We start from the raw sequence: 26228 nt of genomic DNA on the forward strand, positions 1-26228 counted from the left end.
ACGTCCTGACCAAACTACAATAACAAAATATCCTCTATACTGGTCAAGACGTGACAAACCACTGTATGCGATACAGGGGATGATGGACTCCACCCAAATGATCTAGGAGCTTGGACGCTCTCTTTACATTTCAAGGCTACATTAAGTTGTTGACTTAGAGACAGAGACCAGGCTCAGCTCAAGGAATCCCTCCCATCCTCTCAAAATCAAATCGTTATTGGTCACATTACACGTGGTTCTGTTATAATCTCCACCCGGCACAACCAGAAGAGGACTGGCCACCCCCTCATAGCTTGGTTCCCCTCTAGGTTTCTTCCTAGGTTTTGGCCTTTCTAGGGGAGTTTTTCCTAGCCACCCCCTCATAGCCTGGTTCCTCTCTAGGTTTCTTCCTAGATTTTGGCCTTTCTAGGGGAGTTTTTCCCTAGCCACCGTGCTTCTACACCTGCATTGCTTGCTGTTTGGGGGGGTTTTAGGCTGGGTTTCTGTAACAGCACTTTGAGATATCAGCTGATGTAAGAAGGGCTATATAAATACATTTGATTTGATTTGCCATACACGTGGTTAGCAGATGTTATTGGTCACATACATCATGGCTAGCAGATGTTATTGGTCCACGTACATCGTGGTTAGCAGATGTTATTGGTCCACATACACATGGTTAGCAGATGTTAATGCAAGTGTAGCGAAATGCTTGTGCTTCTAGTTCCGACAGTGCAGCAGAATCTAACAAGTAATATCGAACAATTCCACAACAACTACACAAATCTAAGTAAAGGAATGGAATAAGAATATATACATATAAATATATGGATGAGTGATGGCCGAGCGGCATAGGCTAAGATGCAATAGATGGTATAAAATATAGTATTTACATATGAGATGAGTAATGTAGGATATGTTAACATTATTAAAGTGGCATTATTTAAAGTGACTAGTGATCCGTTTATTAAAGTGGCCAATGATTTCATGTCTGTATGTAGGCAGCAGCCTCTCTGTGTTAGCGATGCTATTTAACAGTCTGATGGCCATGAGATAGAAGCTGTTTTTCAGTCTCTCGGTCCCAGCTTTGATGCACCTGTACTGACCTCGCCTTCTGGATGGCAACGGGGTGAACAGGCAGTCAGCGATGATCTTCGTGGCCTTTGCTGTGACAGGTGCTGTAGATGTCCTGGAGGGCAGGCAGTGTGCCCCCCAGTGATGACCTCACCCCTGTGGTTGTGGACGGTGCAGTTGCCGTACCAGGCGGTGATACAGCCCGACCAGGATGCTCTCAATGGTAACATCTGTAGAAGTTTGTGAGGTTTCTTAGGGGTGCTGTTGCGCCTTCTTCACCACCCTGTCAGTCTGGATGGACCATTTCAGGATGTCAGTGACGTGTACGCCGAGGAACTTGGATTGGCTCCCTTTGCTGAAGTCCCGATCAGCTCCTTTTTGTTTTGTTGACATTGAGGGGAAAAAGGTTATTTTCCTGGCATTACCACCACCTCCTCCGCCAGGACCCTCACCTCCTCCCTGTAGGCCGTCTCGTCGTCGTTGGTGATCAGGCCTACCGCTATTGTGTCGTCTGCAAACGTGATCCCTGTGTGAACAGGGAGTACAGGAGGGGGGGCTGAGCACGCACCCTTGTCGGGGTCCCCTGTGTTGAGGATCATGGAGATGTTGTGTCCTACCTTCACCACCTGGGGTCGGCCCGTCAGGAAGTCCAGGACCCAGTTGCAAGGATGAGGTTCAGACCCAGGATCCCCCGAGCTTAGTGATGAGCTTGAAGGGTACTATGGTGTTGAATGCTGAGCTGTAGTCGATGAACATCATTCTTATATAGGTATTCCTGTTGTCCAGATGGGCTAGGGCAGCGTGCAGTGTGATGGCGATTGCATCATCCCGTTGGGGCGGTAAGCAAACTGAAGTGGGTCTAGGGTGTCAGGTAAGGTGGAAGTGATATGATCCATAACTACCCTCTCAAAGCACTTCCTGATGACAGAAGTGAGTACTACGGGGTCGATAGTCATTTAGTTCAGTTACATTCCATTTCTTGGGTACAGGAACAATGGTGGACATCTTGAAGCATGTGGGGACAACAGATTGGGATAAGGAGAGATTGAATTTAAGTCTATCAACTCTCCAGCCAGCTTATCTGCACATGCTCTGAGGACGCGGCTAGGAGTGCTTTCTGGGACTGCAGCCTTTGCGAGGGTTAACGCGATTAAATGCCTTACTCACGTCAGGTCAACGGAGAACAAGAGCTCACTGTCTTCATGAACGTCGGTGGCCCTCGTTGGCTGCGCTGTGTTTTCCTCAAAGCGGGCGAAGAAGGTGTTTAGGTTGTCTTGGAGGAAGACGTCACAGTGTCCGCGACATGGCCGTTTTTCCCTTTATAAATTATGTTTTCCCTTTGTAAATGATGTCTGAGTGTTGGAGTGCGCCCCTGGCCTTCCATGTATCTAGTTTGTTTCATATATGGAATGTGAAATTATTTATATACTTTTACTTTTGATACTTAAGTATATTTAAAAACAAATACTTTTAGACTTTTACTCAAGTATTTTACTGGGTGACTTTTAATTGAGCCATTTTAAAATTAAAGTATCTTTACTTTTACTCAAGAAGGACAATTGGGTACTTTTTCCACCACTGGCTAGCACTAAAACTAGCACTAAAACTTAAACACTTAGCCACAGGCTACAATATGATAAGTTAATAGCTAAATGCTAGGCTAACCCTTAACTTCTAGGTTAAAGCTAACCGCTAGGTTCCAGCTAACCGCTAGGTTCCAGCTAACTGTTAAATAATAGGCTAAAGGCTAACTGCTAGGTTACATCTAGCCGCTAGGCTACATCTAACCACTAGGTTACATCTAACTGCTTGGTTACATCTAACTGCTAGGTTACATCTAACCACTAGGTTACATCTAGCCGCTAGGCTACATCTAACTACTAGGTTACATCTAACCACTAGGTTACATCTAACTGCTTGGTTACATCTAACTGCTAGGTTACATCTAACCACTAGATTACATCTAACTGCTTGGTTACATCTAACTGCTAGGTTACATCTAACCACTAGGTTACATCTAGCCGCTAGGCTACATCTAACTACTAGGTTACATCTAACTGCTAGGTTACATCTAACCGCTAGGTTACATCTAACCGCTAGGTTACATCTAACCTCTAGGCTACATCTAACCGCTAGGCTACATCTAACTGCTAGGCTACATCTAACCGCTAGGCTACATCTAACCGCTAGGCTACATCTAACTGTTAGGCTACATCTAACCGCTAGGCTACATCTAACCGCTAGGCTACATTTAACTGCTAGGCTACATCTAACTGCTAGGCTACATCTAACTGCTAGGCTACATCTAACCGCTAGTCTACATCTAACCGCTAGGCTACATCTAACTGCTAGGTTACATCTAACTGCTAAATAATAGGCTAAAGGCTAACCGCTAGGCTACATCTAACCGCTAGGCTACATTTAACTGCTAGGCTACATCTAACTGCTAGGCTACGTCTAACTGCTAGGCTAAATCTAGCCGCTAGGCTACATCTAACTGCTAGGTTACAGCTAACTGCTAAATAATAGGCTAAAGGCTAACCGCTAGGCTACATCTAACCGCTAGGCTACATCTAACCGCTAGGCTACATTTAACTGCTAGGCTACATCTAACTGCTAGGCTACATCTAACTGCTAGGCTACATCTAACCGCTAGTCTACATCTAACTGCTAGGCTACATCTAACTGCTAGGTTACATCTAACTGCTAAATAATAGGCTAAAGGCTAACCGCTAGGCTACATCTAACCGCTAGGCTACATCTAACCGCTAGGCTACATTTAACTGCTAGGCTACGTCTAACTGCTAGGCTAAATCTAGCCGCTAGGCTACATCTACCTGCTAGGTTACAGCTAACTGCTAAATAATAGGCTAAAGGCTAACCGCTAGGCTACATCTAACCGCTAGGCTACATCTAACCGCTAGGTTACAGCTAACTGCTAAATAATAGGCTAAAGGCTAACTGCTAGGCTACGTCTAACTGCTATGTTACAGCTAACTGCTAAATAATAGGCTAAAGGCTAACTGCTAGTTTACATCTAGCCGCTAGGCTACATCTAACTGCTAGGCTACATCTAACCGCGAGACTAAATCTAACCGCTAGGCTACATCTAACTGCTAAATAATAGGCTAAAGGCTAACTGCTATGATACAAGTCAAAGCGCTAAAACTCCAGAGGTGTATGAGGTGATTGACTGACCTCCAGGGGGTGGCTGGGTGGAGTAAGGGGTGCCGGAGCCCGGTTGTGGGTCCCATCTCCCCCCTCCGACACCCCCACCCCCCTGCATCCTGTTGGAGAGACCAGATGGATGCTCCATGTCCTGAGAGAGAGAGGGGAGAGAGGGGAGAGAAAGTTTACAGAGACTAACATTGTAACCCATGCTAGCTTTTTACCATTACCAATAACAGGAGAGGTTAGCATATCGTGCGTGTGTGTATGTGTGTGTGTGTGTGTGTGTGTGTGTGTGTGTGTGTGTGTGTGTGTGTGTGTGTGTGTGTGTGTGTGTGTGTGTGTGTGAGAATAACGTATATCAGTAATCAGGTCAGTAATTGATTCTCAGTGGAATCAACATCAATTCTCTTCTCATGTATCTGAGCCACTGGGCCATGTATCCATGTCCGTGGTGTGTGTGTGTGTGTGTGTGTGTGTGTGTGTGTGTGTGTGTGTGTGTGTGTGTGTGTGTGTGTGTGTGTGTGTGTGTGTGTTCGTGGTGTGTGTGTGTGTTCGTGGTCTGTGTGTGTGTACTCGTGGTCTGTGTGTGTGTACTCGTGGTCTGTCTGTGTGTACTCGTGGTCTGTGTGTGTCTGGTGTGTCCGATGGGGTGTGTGTGTGTCTGTGGTGTGTGTCCGTGGTGTGTGTGAGTGTGTCTGTGGTGTGTGTGTGTGAGATGTAGGACATAGTCTCGTTAATTAATCAGGTCCATTTGATCAGTTCTATCGTCTCCAGTTGCCGGGGGGGATATCACCGTGGCGATCTGGTCGCCGTGACAGTTACGGTAACAGGGTAACGTCGTAAATCGGTTTACAGCAGAGAGGGCTGAACAACAGATCTGATACACAGGCTGGTGATCCAGAGTTCTGGTCCTGTAGATAATGTGTTGATGAGGCTGGTGATCCAGTGTTCTGGTCCTGTAGATAATGTGTTGATGAGGCTGGTGATCCAGTGTTCTGGTCCTGTAGATAATGTGTTGATGAGGCTGGTGATCCAGTGTTCTGGTCCTGTAGATAATGTGGTGATGAGGCTGGTGATCCAGTGTTCTGGTCCTGTAGATAATGTGGTGATGAGGCTGGTGATCCAGTGTTCTGGTCCTGTAGATAATGTGGTGATGAGGCTGGTGATCCAGTGTTCTGGTCCTGTAGATAATGTGGTGATGAGGCTGGTGATCCAGTGTTCTGGTCCTGTAGATAATGTGTTGATGAGGCTGGAGATCCAGTGTTCTGGTCCTGTAGATAATGTGTTGATGAGGCTGGTGATCCAGAGTTCTGGTACTGTAGATAATGTGTTGATGAGGCTGGTGATCCAGTGTTCTGGTCCTGTAGATAATGTGTTGATGAGGCTCGTGATCCAGTGTTCTGGTCCTGTAGATAATGTGTTGATGAGGCTGGAGATCCAGTGTTCTGGTCCTGTAGATAATGTGTGATGAGGCTTGTGATCCAGTGTTCTGGTCCTGTAGATAATGTGTTGATGAGGCTGCTGATCCAGACACAGTGTTCTGGTTGTGTTTTGACTTGTTAGTTTTTAACTTATTCCACAGGTCTCTAGACAGTGTTAAAGAGGAAGACCACAGGTCTCTAGACAGTGAGGAAGACCACAGGCCTCTAGACAGTGCTAAAGAGGAAGACCACAGGTCTCTAGACAGTGCCAACGAGGAAGACCACAGGTCTCTAGACAGTGCAAAAGAGGAAGACCACAGGTCTCTAGACAGTGCCAACGAGGAAGACCACAGGTCTCTAGACAGTGCCAACGAGGAAGATCACAGGCATCTAGACAGTGCTAAAGAGGAAAACCACAGGTCTCTAGACAGTGCCAACGAGGAAGACCACAGGTCTAGACAGTGTTAAAGAGGAAGACCACAGGTCTCTAGACAGTGAGGAAGTCCACAGGCCTCTAGACAGTGCTAAAGAGGAAGACCACAGGTCTCTTGACAGTGTTAAGAGGAAGACCACAGGTCTCTAGACAGTGAGGAAGACCACAGGTCTCTAGACAGTGCCAACGAGGAAGACCACAGGTCTCTTGACAGTATTAAAGAGGAAGACCACAGGTCTCTAGACAGTGAGGAAGACCACAGGTCTCTAGACAGTGCCAAAGAGGAAGACCACAGGTCTCTTGACAGTGTTAAAGAGGAAGACCACAGGTCTCTAGACAGTGCCAAGAGGAAGACCACAGGTCTCTAGACAGTGTTAAAGAGGAAGACCACAGGTCTCTAGACAGTGAGGAATACCACAGGTCTCTAGACAGTGCCAAAGAGGAAGACCACAGGTCTCTAGACAGTGCCAAAGAGGAAGACCACAGGTCTCTAGACAGTGTTAAAGAGGAAGACCACAGGTCTCTAGACAGTGTTAAAGAGGAAGACCACAGGTCTCTAGACAGTGAGGACACAGGTCTCTAGACAGTGCCAACGAGGAAGACCACAGGTCGCTAGACAGTGCCAAAGAGGAAGACCACAGGTCTCTAGACAGTGCCAAAGAGGAAGACCACAGGTCTGTAGACAGTGCCAACGAGGAAGACCACAGGCGTCTAGACAGTGCTAAAGAGGAAGACCACAGGTCTCTAGACAGTGCCAACGAGGAAGACCACAGGTCTCTAGACAGTGCCAACGAGGAAGTCCACAGGCCTCTAGACAGTGTTAAAGAGGAAGACCACAGGTCTCTAGACAGTGAGGAAGACCACAGGTCTCTAGACATTGCCAAAGAGGAAGACCACAGGTCTCTAGACAGTGCCAACGAGGAAGACCACAGGTCTCTAGACAGTGCCAACGAGGAAGACCACAGGTCTCTAGACAGTGCAAAAGAGGAAGACCACAGGTCTCTAGACAGTGCCAACGAGGAAGACCACAGGTCTCTAGACAGTGCCAACGAGGAAGATCACAGGCATCTAGACAGTGCTAAAGAGGAAAACCACAGGTCTCTAGACAGTGCCAACGAGGAAGACCACAGGTCTAGACAGTGTTAAAGAGGAAGACCACAGGTCTCTAGACAGTGAGGAAGACCACAGGTCTCTAGACAGTGCCAAAGAGGAAGACCACAGGTCTCTTGACAGTGTTAAAGAGGAAGACCACAGGTCTCTAGACAGTGAGGAAGACCACAGGTCTCTAGACAGTGCCAAAGAGGAAGACCACAGGTCTCTAGACAGTATTAAAGAGGAAGACCACAGGTCTCTAGACAGTGAGGAAGACCACAGGTCTCTAGACAGTGCCAAAGAGGAAGACCACAGGTCTCTAGACAGTGTTAAAGAGGAAGACCACAGGTCTCTAGACAGTGCCAAAGAGGAAGACCACAGGTCTCTAGACAGTGTTAAAGAGGAAGACCACAGGTCTCTAGACAGTGAGGAAGACCACAGGTCTCTAGACAGTGCCAAAGAGGAAGACCACAGGTCTCTAGACAGTGCCAAAGAGGAAGACCACAGGTCTCTAGACAGTGTTAAAGAGGAAGACCACAGGTCTCTAGACAGTGTTAAAGAGGAAGACCACAGGTCTCTAGACAGTGAGGAAGACCACAGGTCTCTAGACAGTGCCAACGAGGAAGACCACAGGTCGGTAGACAGTACCAAAGAGGAAGACCACAGGTCTCTAGACAGTGCCAACGAGGAAGACCACAGGTCTGTAGACAGTGCCAACGAGGAAGACCACAGGCGTCTAGACAGTGCTAAAGAGGAAGACCACAGGTCTCTAGACAGTGCCAACGAGGAAGACCACAGGTCTCTAGACAGTGCCAACGAGGAAGTCCACAGGCCTCTAGACAGTGTTAAAGAGGAAGACCACAGGTCTCTAGACAGTGAGGAAGACCACAGGTCTCTAGACATTGCCAAAGAGGAAGACCACAGGTCTCTAGACAGTGCCAACGAGGAAGACCACAGGTCTCTAGACAGTGCCAACGAGGAAGATCACAGGCCTCTAGACAGTGCTAAAGAGGAAAACCACAGGTCTCTAGACAGTGCCATCGAGGAAGACCACAGGTCTAGACAGTGTTAAAGAGGAAGACCACAGGTCTCTAGACAGTGAGGAAGACCACAGGTCTCTAGACAGTGCCAAAGAGGAAGACCACAGGTCTCTTGACAGTGTTAAAGAGGAAGACCACAGGTCTCTAGACAGTGAGGAAGACCACAGGTCTCTAGACAGTGAGGAAGACCACAGGTCTCTAGACAGTGCCAAAGAGGAAGACCACAGGTCTCTTGACAGTGTTAAAGAGGAAGACCACAGGTCTCTAGACAGTGAGGAAGACCACAGGTCTCTAGACAGTGCCAAAGAGGAAGACCACAGGTCTCTAGACAGTGTTAAAGAGGAAGACCACAGGTCTCTAGACAGTGAGGAAGACCACAGGTCTCTAGACAGTGCTAAAGAGGAAGACCACCGGTCTCTTGACTGTGCCAACGAGGAAGACCACAGGTCTCTAGACAGTACCAACGAGGAAGACCATAGGCGTCTAGACAGTGTTAAAGAGGAAGACCACAGGACTCTAGACAGTGCCAACGAGGAAGACCACAGGCCTCTAGACAGAGCCAACGAGGAAGACCACAGGTCTCTAGACAGTGCCAACGAGGAAGACCACAGGTCTCTCGACAGTGCCAACGAGGAAGACCACAGGTCTCTAGACAGTGCCAACGAGGAAGACCACAGGTCTCTAGACAGAGCCAACGAGGAAGACCACAGGCGTCTAGACAGTGTTAAAGAGGAAGACCACAGGTCTCTAGACAGTGCCAACGAGGAAGACCACAGGTCTCTAGACAGTGCCAACGAGGAAGACCACAGGCATCTAGACAGTGTTAAAGAGGAAGACCACAGGTCTCTAGACAGTGTTAAAGAGGAAGACCACAGGTCTCTAGACATTTGAGGAAGACCACAGGTCTCTAGACAGTGCCAAAGAGGAAGACCACAGGTCTCTAGCCAGTGTTAAAGAGGAAGACCACAGGTCTCTAGACAGTGAGGAAGACCACAGGTCTCTAGACAGTGCCAAAGAAGAAGACCACAGGCCAAAGAGGAAGACCACTGCTCTCTAGACAGTGCCAAAGAGGAAGACCACAGGTCTCTAGACAGTGCCAACGAGGAAGACCACAGGTCTCTACACAGTGCCAACGAGGAAGACCATAGGTCTCTAGACAGTGCCAAAGAGGAAGACCACAGGTCTCTCGACAGTGCCAACGAGGAAGACCACAGGCGTCTAGACAGTGTTAAAGAGGAAGACCACAGGTCTCTCGACAGTGCCAACGAGGAAGACCACAGGTCTCTAGACAGTGCCAACGAGGAAGACCACAGGCCTCTAGACAGTGCTAAAGATGAAAACCACAGGTCTCTAGACAGTGCCAACGAGGAAGACCACAGGCCTCTAGACAGTGTTAAAGAGGAAGACCACAGGTCTCTAGACAGTGTTAAAGAGGAAGACCACAGGTCTCTAGACAGTGCTAAAGAGGAAGACCACAGGTCTCTAGACAGTGCCAACGAGGAAGACCACAGGTCTAGACAGTGCTAAAGAGGAAAACCACAGGTCTCTAGACAGTGTCAACGAGGAAGACCACAGGTCTCTAGACAGTGCCAAAGAGGAAGACCACAGGTCTCTCGACAGTGCCAACGAGGAAGACCACAGGCGTCTAGACAGTGCTAAAGAGGAAGACCACAGGTCTCTAGACAGTGAGGAAGACCACAGGTCTCTAGACAGTGCCAACGAGGAAGACCACAGGCCTCTAGACAGTGTTAAAGAGGAAAACCACAGGTCTCTAGACAGTGAGGAAGACCACAGGTCTCTAGACAGTGCCAATGAGGAAGACCACAGGTCTCTAGACAGTGTTAAAGAGGAAGACCACAGGTCTCTAGACAGTGAGGAAGACCACAGGTCTCTAGACAGTGCCAAAGAGGAAGACCACAGGTCTCTAGAGAGTGAGGAAGACCACAGGTCTCTAGACAGTGTTAAAGAGGAAGACCACAGGTCTCTAGACAGTGAGGAAGACCGCAGGTCTCTAGACAGTGCTAAAGAGGAAGACCACCGGTCTCTTGACTGTGCCAACGAGGAAGACCACAGGTCTCTAGACAGTGCCAACGAGGAAGACCACAGGCGTCTAGACAGTGTTAAAGAGGAAGACCACAGGACTCTAGACAGTGCCAACGAGGAAGACCACAGGTCTCTAGACAGTGCCAAAGAGGAAGACCACAGGTCTCTAGACAGTGCCAACGAGGAAGACCACAGGCCTCTAGACAGTGTTAAAGAGGAAGACCACAGGTCTCTAGACAGTGAGGAAGACCACAGGTCTCTAGACAGTGCCAAAGAGGAAGACCACAGGTCTCTAGACAGTGTTAAAGAGGAAGACCACAGGTCTCTAGACAGTGAGGAAGACCACAGGTCTCTAGACAGTGCTAAAGAGGAAGACCACCGGTCTCTTGACTGTGCCAACGAGGAAGACCACAGGTCTCTAGACAGTACCAACGAGGAAGACCATAGGCGTCTAGACAGTGTTAAAGAGGAAGACCACAGGACTCTAGACAGTGCCAACGAGGAAGACCACAGGCCTCTAGACAGAGCCAACGAGGAAGACCACAGGTCTCTAGACAGTGCCAACGAGGAAGACCACAGGTCTCTCGACAGTGCCAACGAGGAAGACCACAGGTCTCTAGACAGTGCCAACGAGGAAGACCACAGGTCTCTAGACAGAGCCAACGAGGAAGACCACAGGCGTCTAGACAGTGTTAAAGAGGAAGACCACAGGTCTCTAGACAGTGCCAACGAGGAAGACCACAGGTCTCTAGACAGTGCCAACGAGGAAGACCACAGGCATCTAGACAGTGTTAAAGAGGAAGACCACAGGTCTCTAGACAGTGTTAAAGAGGAAGACCACAGGTCTCTAGACATTTGAGGAAGACCACAGGTCTCTAGACAGTGCCAAAGAGGAAGACCACAGGTCTCTAGCCAGTGTTAAAGAGGAAGACCACAGGTCTCTAGACAGTGAGGAAGACCACAGGTCTCTAGACAGTGCCAAAGAAGAAGACCACAGGCCAAAGAGGAAGACCACTGCTCTCTAGACAGTGCCAAAGAGGAAGACCACAGGTCTCTAGACAGTGCCAACGAGGAAGACCACAGGTCTCTACACAGTGCCAACGAGGAAGACCACAGGTCTCTAGACAGTGCCAAAGAGGAAGACCACAGGTCTCTCGACAGTGCCAACGAGGAAGACCACAGGCGTCTAGACAGTGTTAAAGAGGAAGACCACAGGTCTCTCGACAGTGCCAACGAGGAAGACCACAGGTCTCTAGACAGTGCCAACGAGGAAGACCACAGGCCTCTAGACAGTGCTAAAGATGAAAACCACAGGTCTCTAGACAGTGCCAACGAGGAAGACCACAGGCCTCTAGACAGTGTTAAAGAGGAAGACCACAGGTCTCTAGACAGTGTTAAAGAGGAAGACCACAGGTCTCTAGACAGTGCTAAAGAGGAAGACCACAGGTCTCTAGACAGTGCCAACGAGGAAGACCACAGGTCTAGACAGTGCTAAAGAGGAAAACCACAGGTCTCTAGACAGTGTCAACGAGGAAGACCACAGGTCTCTAGACAGTGCCAAAGAGGAAGACCACAGGTCTCTCGACAGTGCCAACGAGGAAGACCACAGGCGTCTAGACAGTGCTAAAGAGGAAGACCACAGGTCTCTAGACAGTGAGGAAGACCACAGGTCTCTAGACAGTGCCAACGAGGAAGACCACAGGCCTCTAGACAGTGTTAAAGAGGAAAACCACAGGTCTCTAGACAGTGAGGAAGACCACAGGTCTCTAGACAGTGCCAATGAGGAAGACCACAGGTCTCTAGACAGTGTTAAAGAGGAAGACCACAGGTCTCTAGACAGTGAGGAAGACCACAGGTCTCTAGACAGTGCCAAAGAGGAAGACCACAGGTCTCTAGAGAGTGAGGAAGACCACAGGTCTCTAGACAGTGTTAAAGAGGAAGACCACAGGTCTCTAGAGAGTGAGGAAGACCACAGGTCTCTAGACAGTGCCAACGAGGAAGACCACAGGTCTCTAGACAGAGCCAACGAGGAAGACCACAGGCGTCTAGACAGTGTTAAAGAGGAAGACCACAGGTCTCTAGACAGTGCCAACGAGGAAGACCACAGGTCTCTAGACAGTGCCAACGAGGAAGACCACAGGCATCTAGACAGTGTTAAAGAGGAAGACCACAGGTCTCTAGACAGTGTTAAAGAGGAAGACCACAGGTCTCTAGACATTTGAGGAAGACCACAGGTCTCTAGACAGTGCCAAAGAGGAAGACCACAGGTCTCTAGCCAGTGTTAAAGAGGAAGACCACAGGTCTCTAGACAGTGAGGAAGACCACAGGTCTCTAGACAGTGCCAAAGAAGAAGACCACAGGCCAAAGAGGAAGACCACTGCTCTCTAGACAGTGCCAAAGAGGAAGACCACAGGTCTCTAGACAGTGCCAACGAGGAAGACCACAGGTCTCTACACAGTGCCAACGAGGAAGACCATAGGTCTCTAGACAGTGCCAAAGAGGAAGACCACAGGTCTCTCGACAGTGCCAACGAGGAAGACCACAGGCGTCTAGACAGTGTTAAAGAGGAAGACCACAGGTCTCTCGACAGTGCCAACGAGGAAGACCACAGGTCTCTAGACAGTGCCAACGAGGAAGACCACAGGCCTCTAGACAGTGCTAAAGATGAAAACCACAGGTCTCTAGACAGTGCCAACGAGGAAGACCACAGGCCTCTAGACAGTGTTAAAGAGGAAGACCACAGGTCTCTAGACAGTGTTAAAGAGGAAGACCACAGGTCTCTAGACAGTGCTAAAGAGGAAGACCACAGGTCTCTAGACAGTGCCAACGAGGAAGACCACAGGTCTAGACAGTGCTAAAGAGGAAAACCACAGGTCTCTAGACAGTGTCAACGAGGAAGACCACAGGTCTCTAGACAGTGCCAAAGAGGAAGACCACAGGTCTCTCGACAGTGCCAACGAGGAAGACCACAGGCGTCTAGACAGTGCTAAAGAGGAAGACCACAGGTCTCTAGACAGTGAGGAAGACCACAGGTCTCTAGACAGTGCCAACGAGGAAGACCACAGGCCTCTAGACAGTGTTAAAGAGGAAAACCACAGGTCTCTAGACAGTGAGGAAGACCACAGGTCTCTAGACAGTGCCAATGAGGAAGACCACAGGTCTCTAGACAGTGTTAAAGAGGAAGACCACAGGTCTCTAGACAGTGAGGAAGACCACAGGTCTCTAGACAGTGCCAAAGAGGAAGACCACAGGTCTCTAGAGAGTGAGGAAGACCACAGGTCTCTAGACAGTGTTAAAGAGGAAGACCACAGGTCTCTAGACAGTGAGGAAGACCGCAGGTCTCTAGACAGTGCTAAAGAGGAAGACCACCGGTCTCTTGACTGTGCCAACGAGGAAGACCACAGGTCTCTAGACAGTGCCAACGAGGAAGACCACAGGCGTCTAGACAGTGTTAAAGAGGAAGACCACAGGACTCTAGACAGTGCCAACGAGGAAGACCACAGGTCTCTAGACAGTGCCAACGAGGAAGACCACAGGCCTCTAGACAGTGTTAAAGAGGAAGACCACAGGTCTCTAGACAGTGTTAAAGAGGAAGACCACAGGTCTAGACAGTGCTAAAGAGGAAAACCACAGGTCTCTAGACAGTGTCAACGAGGAAGACCACAGGTCTCTAGACAGTGCCAAAGAGGAAGACCACAGGTCTCTCGACAGTGCCAACGAGGAAGACCACAGGCGTCTAGACAGTGCTAAAGAGGAAGACCACAGGTCTCTAGACAGTGAGGAAGACCACAGGTCTCTAGACAGTGCCAACGAGGAAGACCACAGGCCTCTAGACAGTGTTAAAGAGGAAAACCACAGGTCTCTAGACAGTGAGGAAGACCACAGGTCTCTAGACAGTGCCAATGAGGAAGACCACAGGTCTCTAGACAGTGTTAAAGAGGAAGACCACAGGTCTCTAGACAGTGAGGAAGACCACAGGTCTCTAGACAGTGCCAAAGAGGAAGACCACAGGTCTCTAGACAGTGAGGAAGACCACAGGTCTCTAGACAGTGTTAAAGAGGAAGACCACAGGTCTCTAGACAGTGAGGAAGACCGCAGGTCTCTAGACAGTGCTAAAGAGGAAGACCACCGGTCTCTTGACTGTGCCAACGAGGAAGACCACAGGTCTCTAGACAGTGCCAACGAGGAAGACCACAGGCGTCTAGACAGTGTTAAAGAGGAAGACCACAGGACTCTAGACAGTGCCAACGAGGAAGACCACAGGTCTCTAGACAGTGCCAAAGAGGAAGACCACAGGTCTCTAGACAGTGCCAACGAGGAAGACCACAGGTCTCTAGACAGTGCCAAAGAGGAAGACCACATGTCTTTAGACAGTGCCAACGAGGAAGACCACAGGTCTAGACAGTGCCAACGAGGAAGACCACAGGTCTCTAGACAGTGTCAACGAGGAAGACCACAGGTCTCTAGACAGTGCCAAAGAGGAAGACCACAGGTCTCTCGACAGTGCCAACGAGGAAGACCACAGGCGTCTAGACAGTGCTAAACAGGAAGACCACAGGTCTCTAGACAGTGCCAACGAGGAAGACCACAGGTCTCTAGACAGTGCCAACGAGGAAGTCCACAGGCCTCTAGACAGTGCTAAAGAGGAAAACCACAGGTCTCTAGACAGTGCCAATGAGGAAGACCACAGGTCTCTAGACAGTGTTAAAGAGGAAGACCACAGGTCTCTAGACAGTGAGGAAGACCACAGGTCTCTAGACATTGCCAAAGAGGAAGACCACAGGTCTCTAGACAGTGCCAACGAGGAAGACCACAGGTCTCTAGACAGTGCCAACGAGGAAGATCACAGGCCTCTAGACAGTGCTAAAGAGGAAAACCACAGGTCTCTAGACAGTGCCATCGAGGAAGACCACAGGTCTAGACAGTGTTAAAGAGGAAGACCACAGGTCTCTAGACAGTGAGGAAGACCACAGGTCTCTAGACAGTGCCAAAGAGGAAGACCACAGGTCTCTTGACAGTGTTAAAGAGGAAGACCACAGGTCTCTAGACAGTGAGGAAGACCACAGGTCTCTAGACAGTGAGGAAGACCACAGGTCTCTAGACAGTGCCAAAGAGGAAGACCACAGGTCTCTTGACAGTGTTAAAGAGGAAGACCACAGGTCTCTAGACAGTGAGGAAGACCACAGGTCTCTAGACAGTGCCAAAGAGGAAGACCACAGGTCTCTAGACAGTGTTAAAGAGGAAGACCACAGGTCTCTAGACAGTGAGGAAGACCACAGGTCTCTAGACAGTGCTAAAGAGGAAGACCACCGGTCTCTTGACTGTGCCAACGAGGAAGACCACAGGTCTCTAGACAGTACCAACGAGGAAGACCACAGGTCTCTAGACAGTGTTAAAGAGGAAGACCACAGGTCTCTAGACAGTGAGGAAGACCACAGGCCTCTAGACAGTGCTAAAGAGGAAGACCACAGGTCTCTAGACAGTGCCAACGAGGAAGACCACAGGTCTCTAGACAGTGCCAACGAGGAAGACCACAGGTCTCTAGACAGTGCCAAAGAGGAAGACCACAGGTCTTTAGACAGTGCCAACGAGGAAGACCACAGGTCTAGACAGTGCCAACGAGGAAGACCACAGGTCTCTAGACAGTGTCAACGAGGAAGACCACAGGTCTCTAGACAGTGCCAAAGAGGAAGACCACAGGTCTCTCGACAGTGCCAACGAGGAAGACCACAGGCGTCTAGACAGTGCTAAACAGGAAGACCACAGGTCTCTAGACAGTGCCAACGAGGAAGACCACAGGTCTCTAGACAGTGCCAACGAGGAAGTCCACAGGCCTCTAGACAGTGCTAAAGAGGAAAACCACAGGTCTCTAGACAGTGCCAATGAGGAAGACCACAGGTCTCTAGACAGTGTTAAAGAGGAAGACCACAGGTCTCTAGACAGTGAGGAAGACCACAGGTCTCTAGACATTGCCAAAGAGGAAGACCACAGGTCTCTAGACAGTGCCAATGAGGAAGACCACAGGTCTCTAGACAGTGCCAACGAGGAAGATCACAGGCCTCTAGACAGTGCTAAAGAGGAAAACCACAGGTCTCTAGACAGTGCCATCGAGGAAGACCACAGGTCTAGACAGTGTTAAAGAGGAAGACCACAGGTCTCTAGACAGTGAGGAAGACCACAGGTCTCTAGACAGTGCCAAAGAGGAAGACCACAGGTCTCTTGACAGTGTTAAAGAGGAAGACCACAGGTCTCTAGACAGTGAGGAAGACCACAGGTCTCTAGACAGTGAGGAAGACCACAGGTCTCTAGACAGTGCCAAAGAGGAAGACCACAGGTCTCTTGACAGTGTTAAAGAGGAAGACCACAGGTCTCTAGACAGTGAGGAAGACCACAGGTCTCTAGACAGTGCCAAAGAGGAAGACCACAGGTCTCTAGACAGTGTTAAAGAGGAAGACCACAGGTCTCTAGACAGTGAGGAAGACCACAGGTCTCTAGACAGTGCTAAAGAGGAAGACCACCGGTCTCTTGACTGTGCCAAAGAGGAAGACCACAGGTCTCTAGACAGTACCAACGAGGAAGACCATAGGCGTCTAGACAGTGTTAAAGAGGAAGACCACAGGACTCTAGACAGTGCCAACGAGGAAGACCACAGGCCTCTAGACAGAGCCAACGAGGAAGACCACAGGTCTCTAGACAGTGCCAACGAGGAAGACCACAGGTCTCTCGACAGTGCCAACGAGGAAGACCACAGGTCTCTAGACAGTGCCAACGAGGAAGACCACAGGTCTCTAGACAGAGCCAACGAGGAAGACCACAGGCGTCTAGACAGTGTTAAAGAGGAAGACCACAGGTCTCTAGACAGTGCCAACGAGGAAGACCACAGGTCTCTAGACAGTGCCAACGAGGAAGACCACAGGCATCTAGACAGTGTTAAAGAGGAAGACCACAGGTCTCTAGACAGTGTTAAAGAGGAAGACCACAGGTCTCTAGACATTTGAGGAAGACCACAGGTCTCTAGACAGTGCCAAAGAGGAAGACCACAGGTCTCTAGACAGTGTTAAAGAGGAAGACCACAGGTCTCTAGACAGTGAGGAAGACCACAGGTCTCTAGACAGTGCCAAAGAAGAAGACCACAGGCCAAAGAGGAAGACCACTGCTCTCTAGACAGTGCCAAAGAGGAAGACCACAGGTCTCTAGACAGTGCCAACGAGGAAGACCACAGGTCTCTAGACAGTGCCAACGAGGAAGACCATAGGTCTCTAGACAGTGCCAAAGAGGAAGACCACAGGTCTCTCGACAGTGCCAACGAGGAAGACCACAGGCGTCTAGACAGTGTTAAAGAGGAAGACCACAGGTCTCTCGACAGTGCCAACGAGGAAGACCACAGGTCTCTAGACAGTGCCAACGAGGAAGACCACAGGCCTCTAGACAGTGCTAAAGAGGAAAACCACAGGTCTCTAGACAGTGCCAACGAGGAAGACCACAGGCCTCTAGACAGTGCTAAAGAGGAAGACCACAGGTCTCTAGACAGTGCCAACGAGGAAGACCACAGGTCTAGAAAGTGCTAAAGAGGAAAACCACAGGTCTCTAGACAGTGTCAACGAGGAAGACCACAGGTCTCTAGACAGTGCCAAAGAGGAAGACCACAGGTCTCTCGACAGTGCCAACGAGGAAGACCACAGGCGTCTAGACAGTGCTAAAGAGGAAGACCACAGGTCTCTAGACAGTGAGGAAGACCACAGGTCTCTAGACAGTGCCAACGAGGAAGACCACAGGCCTCTAGACAGTGTCAAAGAGGAAGACCACAGGTCTCTAGACAGTGAGGAAGACCACAGGTCTCTAGACAGTGCCAATGAGGAAGACCACAGGTCTCTAGACAGTGTTAAAGAGGAAGACCACAGGTCTCTAGACAGTGAGGAAGACCACAGGTCTCTAGACAGTGCCAAAGAGGAAGACCACAGGTCTCTAGACAGTGAGGAAGACCACAGGTCTCTAGACAGTGCTAAAGAGGAAGACCACCGGTCTCTTGACTGTGCCAACGAGGAAGACCACAGGTCTCTAGACAGTGCCAACGAGGAAGACCACAGGCGTCTAGACAGTGTTAAAGAGGAAGACCACAGGACTCGAGACAGTGCCAACGAGGAAGACCACAGGTCTCTAGACAGTGCCAAAGAGGAAGACCACAGGTCTCTAGACAGTGCCAACGAGGAAGACCACAGGTCTCTAGACAGTGCCAACGAGGAAGACCATAGGTCTCTAGACAGTGCCAAAGAGGAAGACCACAGGTCTCTCCACAGTGCCAACGAGGAAGACCACAGGCGTCTAGACAGTGTTAAAGAGGAAGACCACAGGTCTCTCGACAGTGCCAACGAGGAAGACCACAGGTCTCTAGACAGTGCCAACGAGGAAGACCACAGGCCTCTAGACAGTGCTAAAGAGGAAAACCACAGGTCTCTAGACAGTGCCAACGAGGAAGACCACAGGCCTCTAGACAGTGCTAAAGAGGAAGACCACAGGTCTCTAGACAGTGCCAACGAGGAAGACCACAGGTCTAGAAAGTGCTAAAGAGGAAAACCACAGGTCTCTAGACAGTGTCAACGAGGAAGACCACAGGTCTCTAGACAGTGCCAAAGAGGAAGACCACAGGTCTCTCGACAGTGCCAACGAGGAAGACCACAGGCGTCTAGACAGTGCTAAAGAGGAAGACCACAGGTCTCTAGACAGTGAGGAAGACCACAGGTCTCTAGACAGTGCCAACGAGGAAGACCACAGGCCTCTAGACAGTGTTAAAGAGGAAAACCACAGGTCTCTAGACAGTGAGGAAGACCACAGGTCTCTAGACAGTGCCAATGAGGAAGACCACAGGTCTCTAGACAGTGTTAAAGAGGAAGACCACAGGTCTCTAGACAGTGAGGAAGACCACAGGTCTCTAGACAGTGCCAAAGAGGAAGACCACAGGTCTCTAGACAGTGAGGAAGACCACAGGTCTCTAGACAGTGCTAAAGAGGAAGACCACCGGTCTCTTGACTGTGCCAACGAGGAAGACCACAGGTCTCTAGACAGTGCCAACGAGGAAGACCACAGGCGTCTAGACAGTGTTAAAGAGGAAGACCACAGGACTCTAGACAGTGCCAACGAGGAAGACCACAGGTCTCTAGACAGTGCCAAAGAGGAAGACCACAGGTCTCTAGACAGTGTTAAAGAGGAAGACCACAGGTCTCTAGACAGTGAGGAAGACCACAGGCCTCTAGACAGTGCTAAAGAGGAAGACCACAGGTCTCTAGACAGTGCCAACGAGGAAGACCACAGGTCTCTAGACAGTGCCAACGAGGAAGACCACAGGTCTCTAGACAGTGCCAACGAGGAAGACCACAGGTCTCTAGACAGTGCCAAAGAGGAAGACCGCAGGTCTTTAGACAGTGCCAACGAGGAAGACCACAGGTCTAGACAGTGCCAACGAGGAAGACCACAGGTCTCTAGACAGTGTCAACGAGGAAGACCACAGGTCTCTAGACAGTGCCAAAGAGGAAGACCACAGGTCTCTCGACAGTGCCAACGAGGAAGACCACAGGCGTCTAGACAGTGCAAAAGAGGAAGACCACAGGTCTCTAGACAGTGCCAACGAGGAAGACCACAGGTCTCTAGACAGTGCCAACGAGGAAGATCACAGGCATCTAGACAGTGCTAAAGAGGAAGACCACAGGTCTCTAGACAGTGCCAACGAGGAAGACCACAGGTCTCTAGACAGTGCCAACGAGGAAGACCACAGGTCTCTAGACAGTGCCAACGAGGAAGACCACAGGTCTCTAGACAGTGCCAAAGAGGAAGACCACAGGTCTTTAGACAGTGCCAACGAGGAAGACCACAGGTCTAGACAGTGCCAACGAGGAAGACCACAGGTCTCTAGACAGTGTCAACGAGGAAGACCACAGGTCTCTAGACAGTGCCAAAGAGGAAGACCACAGGTCTCTCGACAGTGCCAACGAGGAAGACCACAGGCGTCTAGACAGTGCAAAAGAGGAAGACCACAGGTCTCTAGACAGTGCCAACGAGGAAGACCACAGGTCTCTAGACAGTGCCAACGAGGAAGATCACAGGCATCTAGACAGTGCTAAAGAGGAAAACCACAGGTCTCTAGACAGTGCCAACGAGGAAGACCACAGGTCTAGACAGTGTTAAAGAGGAAGACCACAGGTCTCTAGACAGTGATGAAGACCACAGGTCTCTAGACAGTGCCAAAGAGGAAGACCACAGGTCTCTTGACAGTGTTAAAGAGGAAGACCACAGGTCTCTAGACAGTGAGGAAGACCACAGGTCTCTAGACAGTGCCAAAGAGGAAGACCACAGGTCTCTAGACAGTGTTAAAGAGGAAGACCACAGGTCTCTAGACAGTGAGGAAGACCACAGGTCTCTAGACAGTGCCAACGAGGAAGACCACGGGCCTCTAGACAGTGTTAAAGAGGAAAACCACAGGTCTCTAGACAGTGAGGAAGACCACAGGTCTCTAGACAGTGCCAATGAGGAAGACCACAGGTCTCTAGACAGTGAGGAAGACCACAGGTCTCTAGACAGTGCCAAAGAGGAAGACCACAGGTCTCTAGACAGTGAGGAAGACCACAGGTCTCTAGACAGTGCTAAAGAGGAAGACCACCGGTCTCTTGACTGTGCCAACGAGGAAGACCACAGGTCTCTAGACAGTGCCAACGAGGAAGACCACAGGCGTCTAGACAGTGTTAAAGAGGAAGACCACAGGACTCTAGACAGTGCCAACGAGGAATACCACAGGTCTCTAGACAGTGCCAAAGAGGAAGACCACAGGTCTCTAGACAGTGTTAAAGAGGAAGACCACAGGTCTCTAGACAGTGAGGAAGACCACAGGCCTCTAGACAGTGCTAAAGAGGAAGACCACAGGTCTCTAGACAGTGCCAACGAGGAAGACCACAGGTCTCTAGACAGTGCCAACGAGGAAGACCACAGGTCTCTAGACAGTGCCAACGAGGAAGACCACAGGTCTCTAGACAGTGCCAAAGAGGAAGACCACAGGTCTAGACAGTGCCAACGAGGAAGACCACAGGTCTCTAGACAGTGTCAACGAGGAAGACCACAGGTCTCTAGACAGTGCCAAAGAGGAAGACCACAGGTCTCTCGACAGTGCCAACGAGGAAGACCACAGGCGTCTAGACAGTTCAAAAGAGGAAGACCACAGGTCTCTAGACAGTGCCAACGAGGAAGACCACAGGTCTCTAGACAGTGCCAACGAGGAAGATCACAGGCATCTAGACAGTGCTAAAGAGGAAAACCACAGGTCTCTAGACAGTGCCAACGAGGAAGACCACAGGTCTAGACAGTGTTAAAGAGGAAGACCACAGGTCTCTAGACAGTGAGGAAGACCACAGGTCTCTAGACAGTGCCAAAGAGGAAGACCACAGGTCTCTTGACAGTGTTAAAGAGGAAGACCACAGGTCTCTAGACAGTGAGGAAGACCACAGGTCTCTAGACAGTGCCAAAGAGGAAGACCACAGGTCTCTAGACAGTGTTAAAGAGGAAGACCACAGGTCTCTAGACAGTGAGGAAGACCACAGGTCTCTAGACAGTGCCAAAGAGGAAGACCACAGGTCTCTAGACAGTGTTAAAGAGGAAGACCACAGGTCTCTAGACAGTGCCAAAGAGGAAGACCACAGGTCTCTAGACAGTGTTAAAGAGGAAGACCACAGGTCTCTAGAAAGTGAGGAAGACCACAGAGCTCTAGACAGTGCCAAAGAGGAAGACCACAGGTCTCTAGACAGTGTTAAAGAGGAAGACCACAGGTCTCTAGACAGTGTTAAAGAGGAAGACCACAGGTCTCTAGACAGTGTTAAAGAGGAAGACCACAGGTCTCTAGACAGTGAGGAAGACCACAGGTCTCTAGACATTGCCAACGAGGAAGACCACAGGTCTGTAGACAGTGCCAAAGAGGAAGACCACAGGTCTCTAGACAGTGCCAACGAGGAAGACCACAGGTCTCTAGACAGTGTCAACGAGGAAGACCACAGGCCTCTAGACAGTGCTAAAGAGGAAGACCACAGGCCTCTAGACAGTGCCAACGAGGAAGACCACAGGTCTCTAGACAGTGCCAACGAGGAAGTCCACAGGCCTCTAGACAGTGTTAAAGAGGAAGACCACAGGTCTCTAGACAGTGAGGAAGACCACAGGTCTCTAGACATTGCCAAAGAGGAAGACCACAGGTCTCTAGACAGTGCCAACGAGGAAGACCACAGGTCTCTAGACAGTGCCAACGAGGAAGATCACAGGCCTCTAGACAGTGCTAAAGAGGAAAACCACAGGTCTCTAGACAGTGCCATCGAGGAAGACCACAGGTCTAGACAGTGTTAAAGAGGAAGACCACAGGTCTCTAGACAGTGAGGAAGACCACAGGTCTCTAGACAGTGCCAAAGAGGAAGACCACAGGTCTCTTGACAGTGTTAAAGAGGAAGACCACAGGTCTCTAGACAGTGAGGAAGACCACAGGTCTCTAGACAGTGAGGAAGACCACAGGTCTCTAGACAGTGCCAAAGAGGAAGACCACAGGTCTCTTGACAGTGTTAAAGAGGAAGACCACAGGTCTCTAGACAGTGAGGAAGACCACAGGTCTCTAGACAGTGAGGAAGACCACAGGTCTCTAGACAGTGCCAAAGAGGAAGACCACAGGTCTCTAGACAGTGTTAAAGAGGAAGACCACAGGTCTCTAGACAGTGAGGAAGACCACAGGTCTCTAGACAGTGCCAAAGAGGAAGACCACAGGTCTCTTGACAGTGTTAAAGAGGAAGACCACAGGTCTCTAGACAGTGAGGAAGACCACAGGTCTCTAGACAGTGAGGAAGACCACAGGTCTCTAGACAGTGCCAAAGAGGAAGACCACAGGTCTCTAGACAGTGTTAAAGAGGAAGACCACAGGTCTCTAGACAGTGAGGAAGACCACAGGTCTCTAGACAGTGCCAAAGAGGAAGACCACAGGTCTCTAGACAGTGTTAAAGAGGAAGACCACAGGTCTCTAGACAGTGAGGAAGACCACAGGTCTCTAGACAGTGCCAAAGAGGAAGACCTCAGGTCTCTAGACAGTGCCAACGAGGAAGACCACAGGTCTCTAGACAGTGTTAAAGAGGAAGACCTCAGGTCTCTAGACAGTGCCACCGAGGAAGGCCATAAGCCATCTCTGACCTGCACACTAAATCACTGCATTATATTGCTTTGCACTCAGTTCGTCCTCCTGTCCTTTCTCTCAGCTCTCAGTGAGACTGATGTTAACGTTGTCCTCTAGTCCCTGTGTTTCTGCGATGTGTGTGTGTGTGTGTGTGTGTATACTACTTACCCCTGTGCCGTCTGAGAGAACAGGGTCAAACAGGCTATCAAGGTAACGATCCATCCCTCTCTGGGGCTCTGAGTCTGGAGAGAGGGTGTATACAAGAGAGATAAAACAATTCAGTCTTCATGTGATCAAGACGAGAACAAGAGAACGAGAGAACGAGAGAGAGAGACAGAGAGACAGAGAGACAGAGAGAGAGAGAGAGAGAGAGAGATAGAGAGAGAGAGAGACAGAGAGACAGAGAGACAGAGAGACAGAGAGCGAGACAAAGAGAGAGAGAGACAAAGACTTCATTATTTTTGAACTTCTGTGAGTGTAATGTTAATTGTTAATTTTTATTGTTTACTCAACTTTTGTACATTATCTACTTCACTTGCTTTGGCAATGTAAACATATGTTTCCCATGCCAATAAATCCCCTTGAATTGAATTGAAATGAGAAAGAGAGAGAGAGACACAGAGAGAGAGAGACAGAGAGAGAAAGAGACAGAGAGTGAGAGAAAGAGAGACAGAGAGTGAGAGAAAGAGAGACAGAGAGAGAGATAGAGAGAGAGAGACAGAGACATAAACAGGGAGAGAAAGAGACAGAGAGACAGAGACAGAGAGAGTTGATATGAAGTCAGACTTCACAATGAAAACAAAGGAGTGTATATAATACCAGTCAACAGTGTGGACACCTCCTCATTCCAGGGTTTTTATTTATTTTTAACTGTTTTCTATATTGTAGAATAATAGTGAAGACATCAAAACTGTGAAATAAGACATATGGAATCATGTAGTAACCAAAAAAGTGAGGAGGGAGAGGAGGAAGGTGAGGAGGAAGAGGGAGAGGAGGAAGATAAGGAGGAAGAGGGAGAGGAGGAAGATGAGGAGGAAGAGGGAGAAGAGGAAGATGAAGAGGGAGAGGCGGAATATGAGGAGGAAGAGGGAGAGGAGGAAGATGAGGAGGAGGAAGGTGAGGAAGATGAGGAGGAAGAGGGAGCAGAAAGAAGAGAAGGAAGAGGGAAGATGAGGAAGATGAGGAGGAAGAGGGAGAGGAGGAAGAGGAGGAGGAGGAAGGTGAGGAAGAGTAGGTGGAGGAAGATGAGGAACATGAGGAGGAGGAGAGCGAGATAGTGTGTACCGTGTCCGTAGAGCGCCCCAGAGCTGTGTCTGCTGGTAGTGTTCATGGAGGAGGGTCTGGACTGGCTTTCATCTGGTCCAAACCCACGGCCCATCAGGCTACTGCTAACACACACACACCGGGGTTAGAACCAACAGACTACTGATAACACACACACCGGGGTTAGACCCAATAGGCAACTGTTAACACACACACCGGGGTTAGAACCAACAGGCTACTGCTAACACGAACACACCAGGGTTAGAACCAACAGGCTACTGCTAACACACACACTGGGGTTAGAACCAACAGGCTACTGCTAACACACACACACCAGGGTTAAAACCAACAGGCTACTGCTAACACACACACCAGGGTTAGAACCAACAGGCTACTGCTAACACACACACCAGGGTTAGAACCAACAGGCTACTGCTAACACACACACCAGGGTTAGAACCAACAGGCTACTGCTAACACACACACCAGGGTTAGAACCAACAGGCTACTGCTAACACACACACACCAGGGTTAGAACCATCAGGCTACTGCTAACACACACACCAGGGTTAGAACCAACAGGCTACTGCTAACACACACACACCAGGGTTAGAACCAACAGGCTACTGCTAACACACACACACCAGGGTTAGAACCAACAGGCTAATGCTAACACACACCCAGGGTTAGAACCAACAGGCTACTGCTAACACACACACCAGGGTTAGAACCAACAGGCTACTGCTAACACACACACCAGGGTTAGAACCAACAGGCTACTCCTAACACACACACCAGGGTTAGAACCAACAGGCTACTGCTAACACACACACACCAGGGTTACAACCAACAGGCTACTGCTAACACACACACCAGGGTTAGACCCAACAGGCTACTGCTAACACACACACCAGGGTTAGAACCAACAGTCTACTGCTAACACACACACCAGGGTTAGAACCAACAGGCTACTGCTAACACACACACACCAGGGTTAGAACCAACAGGCTACTGCTAATACACACACCAGGGTTAGAACCAACAGGCTACTGCTAACACACCAGGGTTAGAACCAACTGGCTACTGCTAACACACACACCAGGGTTAGAACCAACAGGCTACTACTGCTAACACACACACCTGGTTTAGAACCAACAGGCTACTGCTAACACACACACCAGGGTTAGAACCAACAGGCTACTGCTAACACACACACACCAGGGTTAGAACCAACTGGCTACTGCTAACACACACACCAGGGTTAGAACCAACAGGCTACTGCTAACACACACACACTGGGGTTAGAACCAACAGGCTACTGCTAACACACACACACCAGGGTTAGAACCAACAGGCTATTGCTTACACACACACCAGGGTTAGAACCAACAGTCTACTGCTAACACACACACCCAGGGTTATAACCAACAGGCTACTGCTAACACACACACCAGGGTTAGAACCAACAGGCTACTGCTAACACACACACCGGGATTAGAACCAACAGACTACTCCTAATACACACACCAGGG

At 49.7% G+C, this 26228-nt stretch overlaps 1 protein-coding gene across 1 annotated transcript in view; it reads right to left on the bottom strand.

Moving 5' to 3' along the window:
- The window catches only part of LOC106592580 (unconventional myosin-XV), a 261893-nt gene that overhangs the window by 78775 nt on the left and 156890 nt on the right, over positions 1 to 26228 (bottom strand). Inside the window, exons 30-33 of the mRNA XM_045692035.1 lie at positions 24718 to 24821; positions 23602 to 23675; positions 4252 to 4372; positions 2221 to 2326 (exon numbers count right to left, since the gene is read on the bottom strand). Of these exons, the coding sequence (XP_045547991.1) occupies positions 2221 to 2326; positions 4252 to 4372; positions 23602 to 23675; positions 24718 to 24821 (405 nt within the window). The remainder of the gene's footprint in view (positions 1 to 2220; positions 2327 to 4251; positions 4373 to 23601; positions 23676 to 24717; positions 24822 to 26228) is intronic.

The sequence above is a fragment of the Salmo salar genome, chromosome ssa12 (genome assembly GCF_905237065.1).
Source record: "Salmo salar chromosome ssa12, Ssal_v3.1, whole genome shotgun sequence".
NCBI classification, from domain to species: Eukaryota; Metazoa; Chordata; class Actinopteri; order Salmoniformes; family Salmonidae; genus Salmo; species Salmo salar.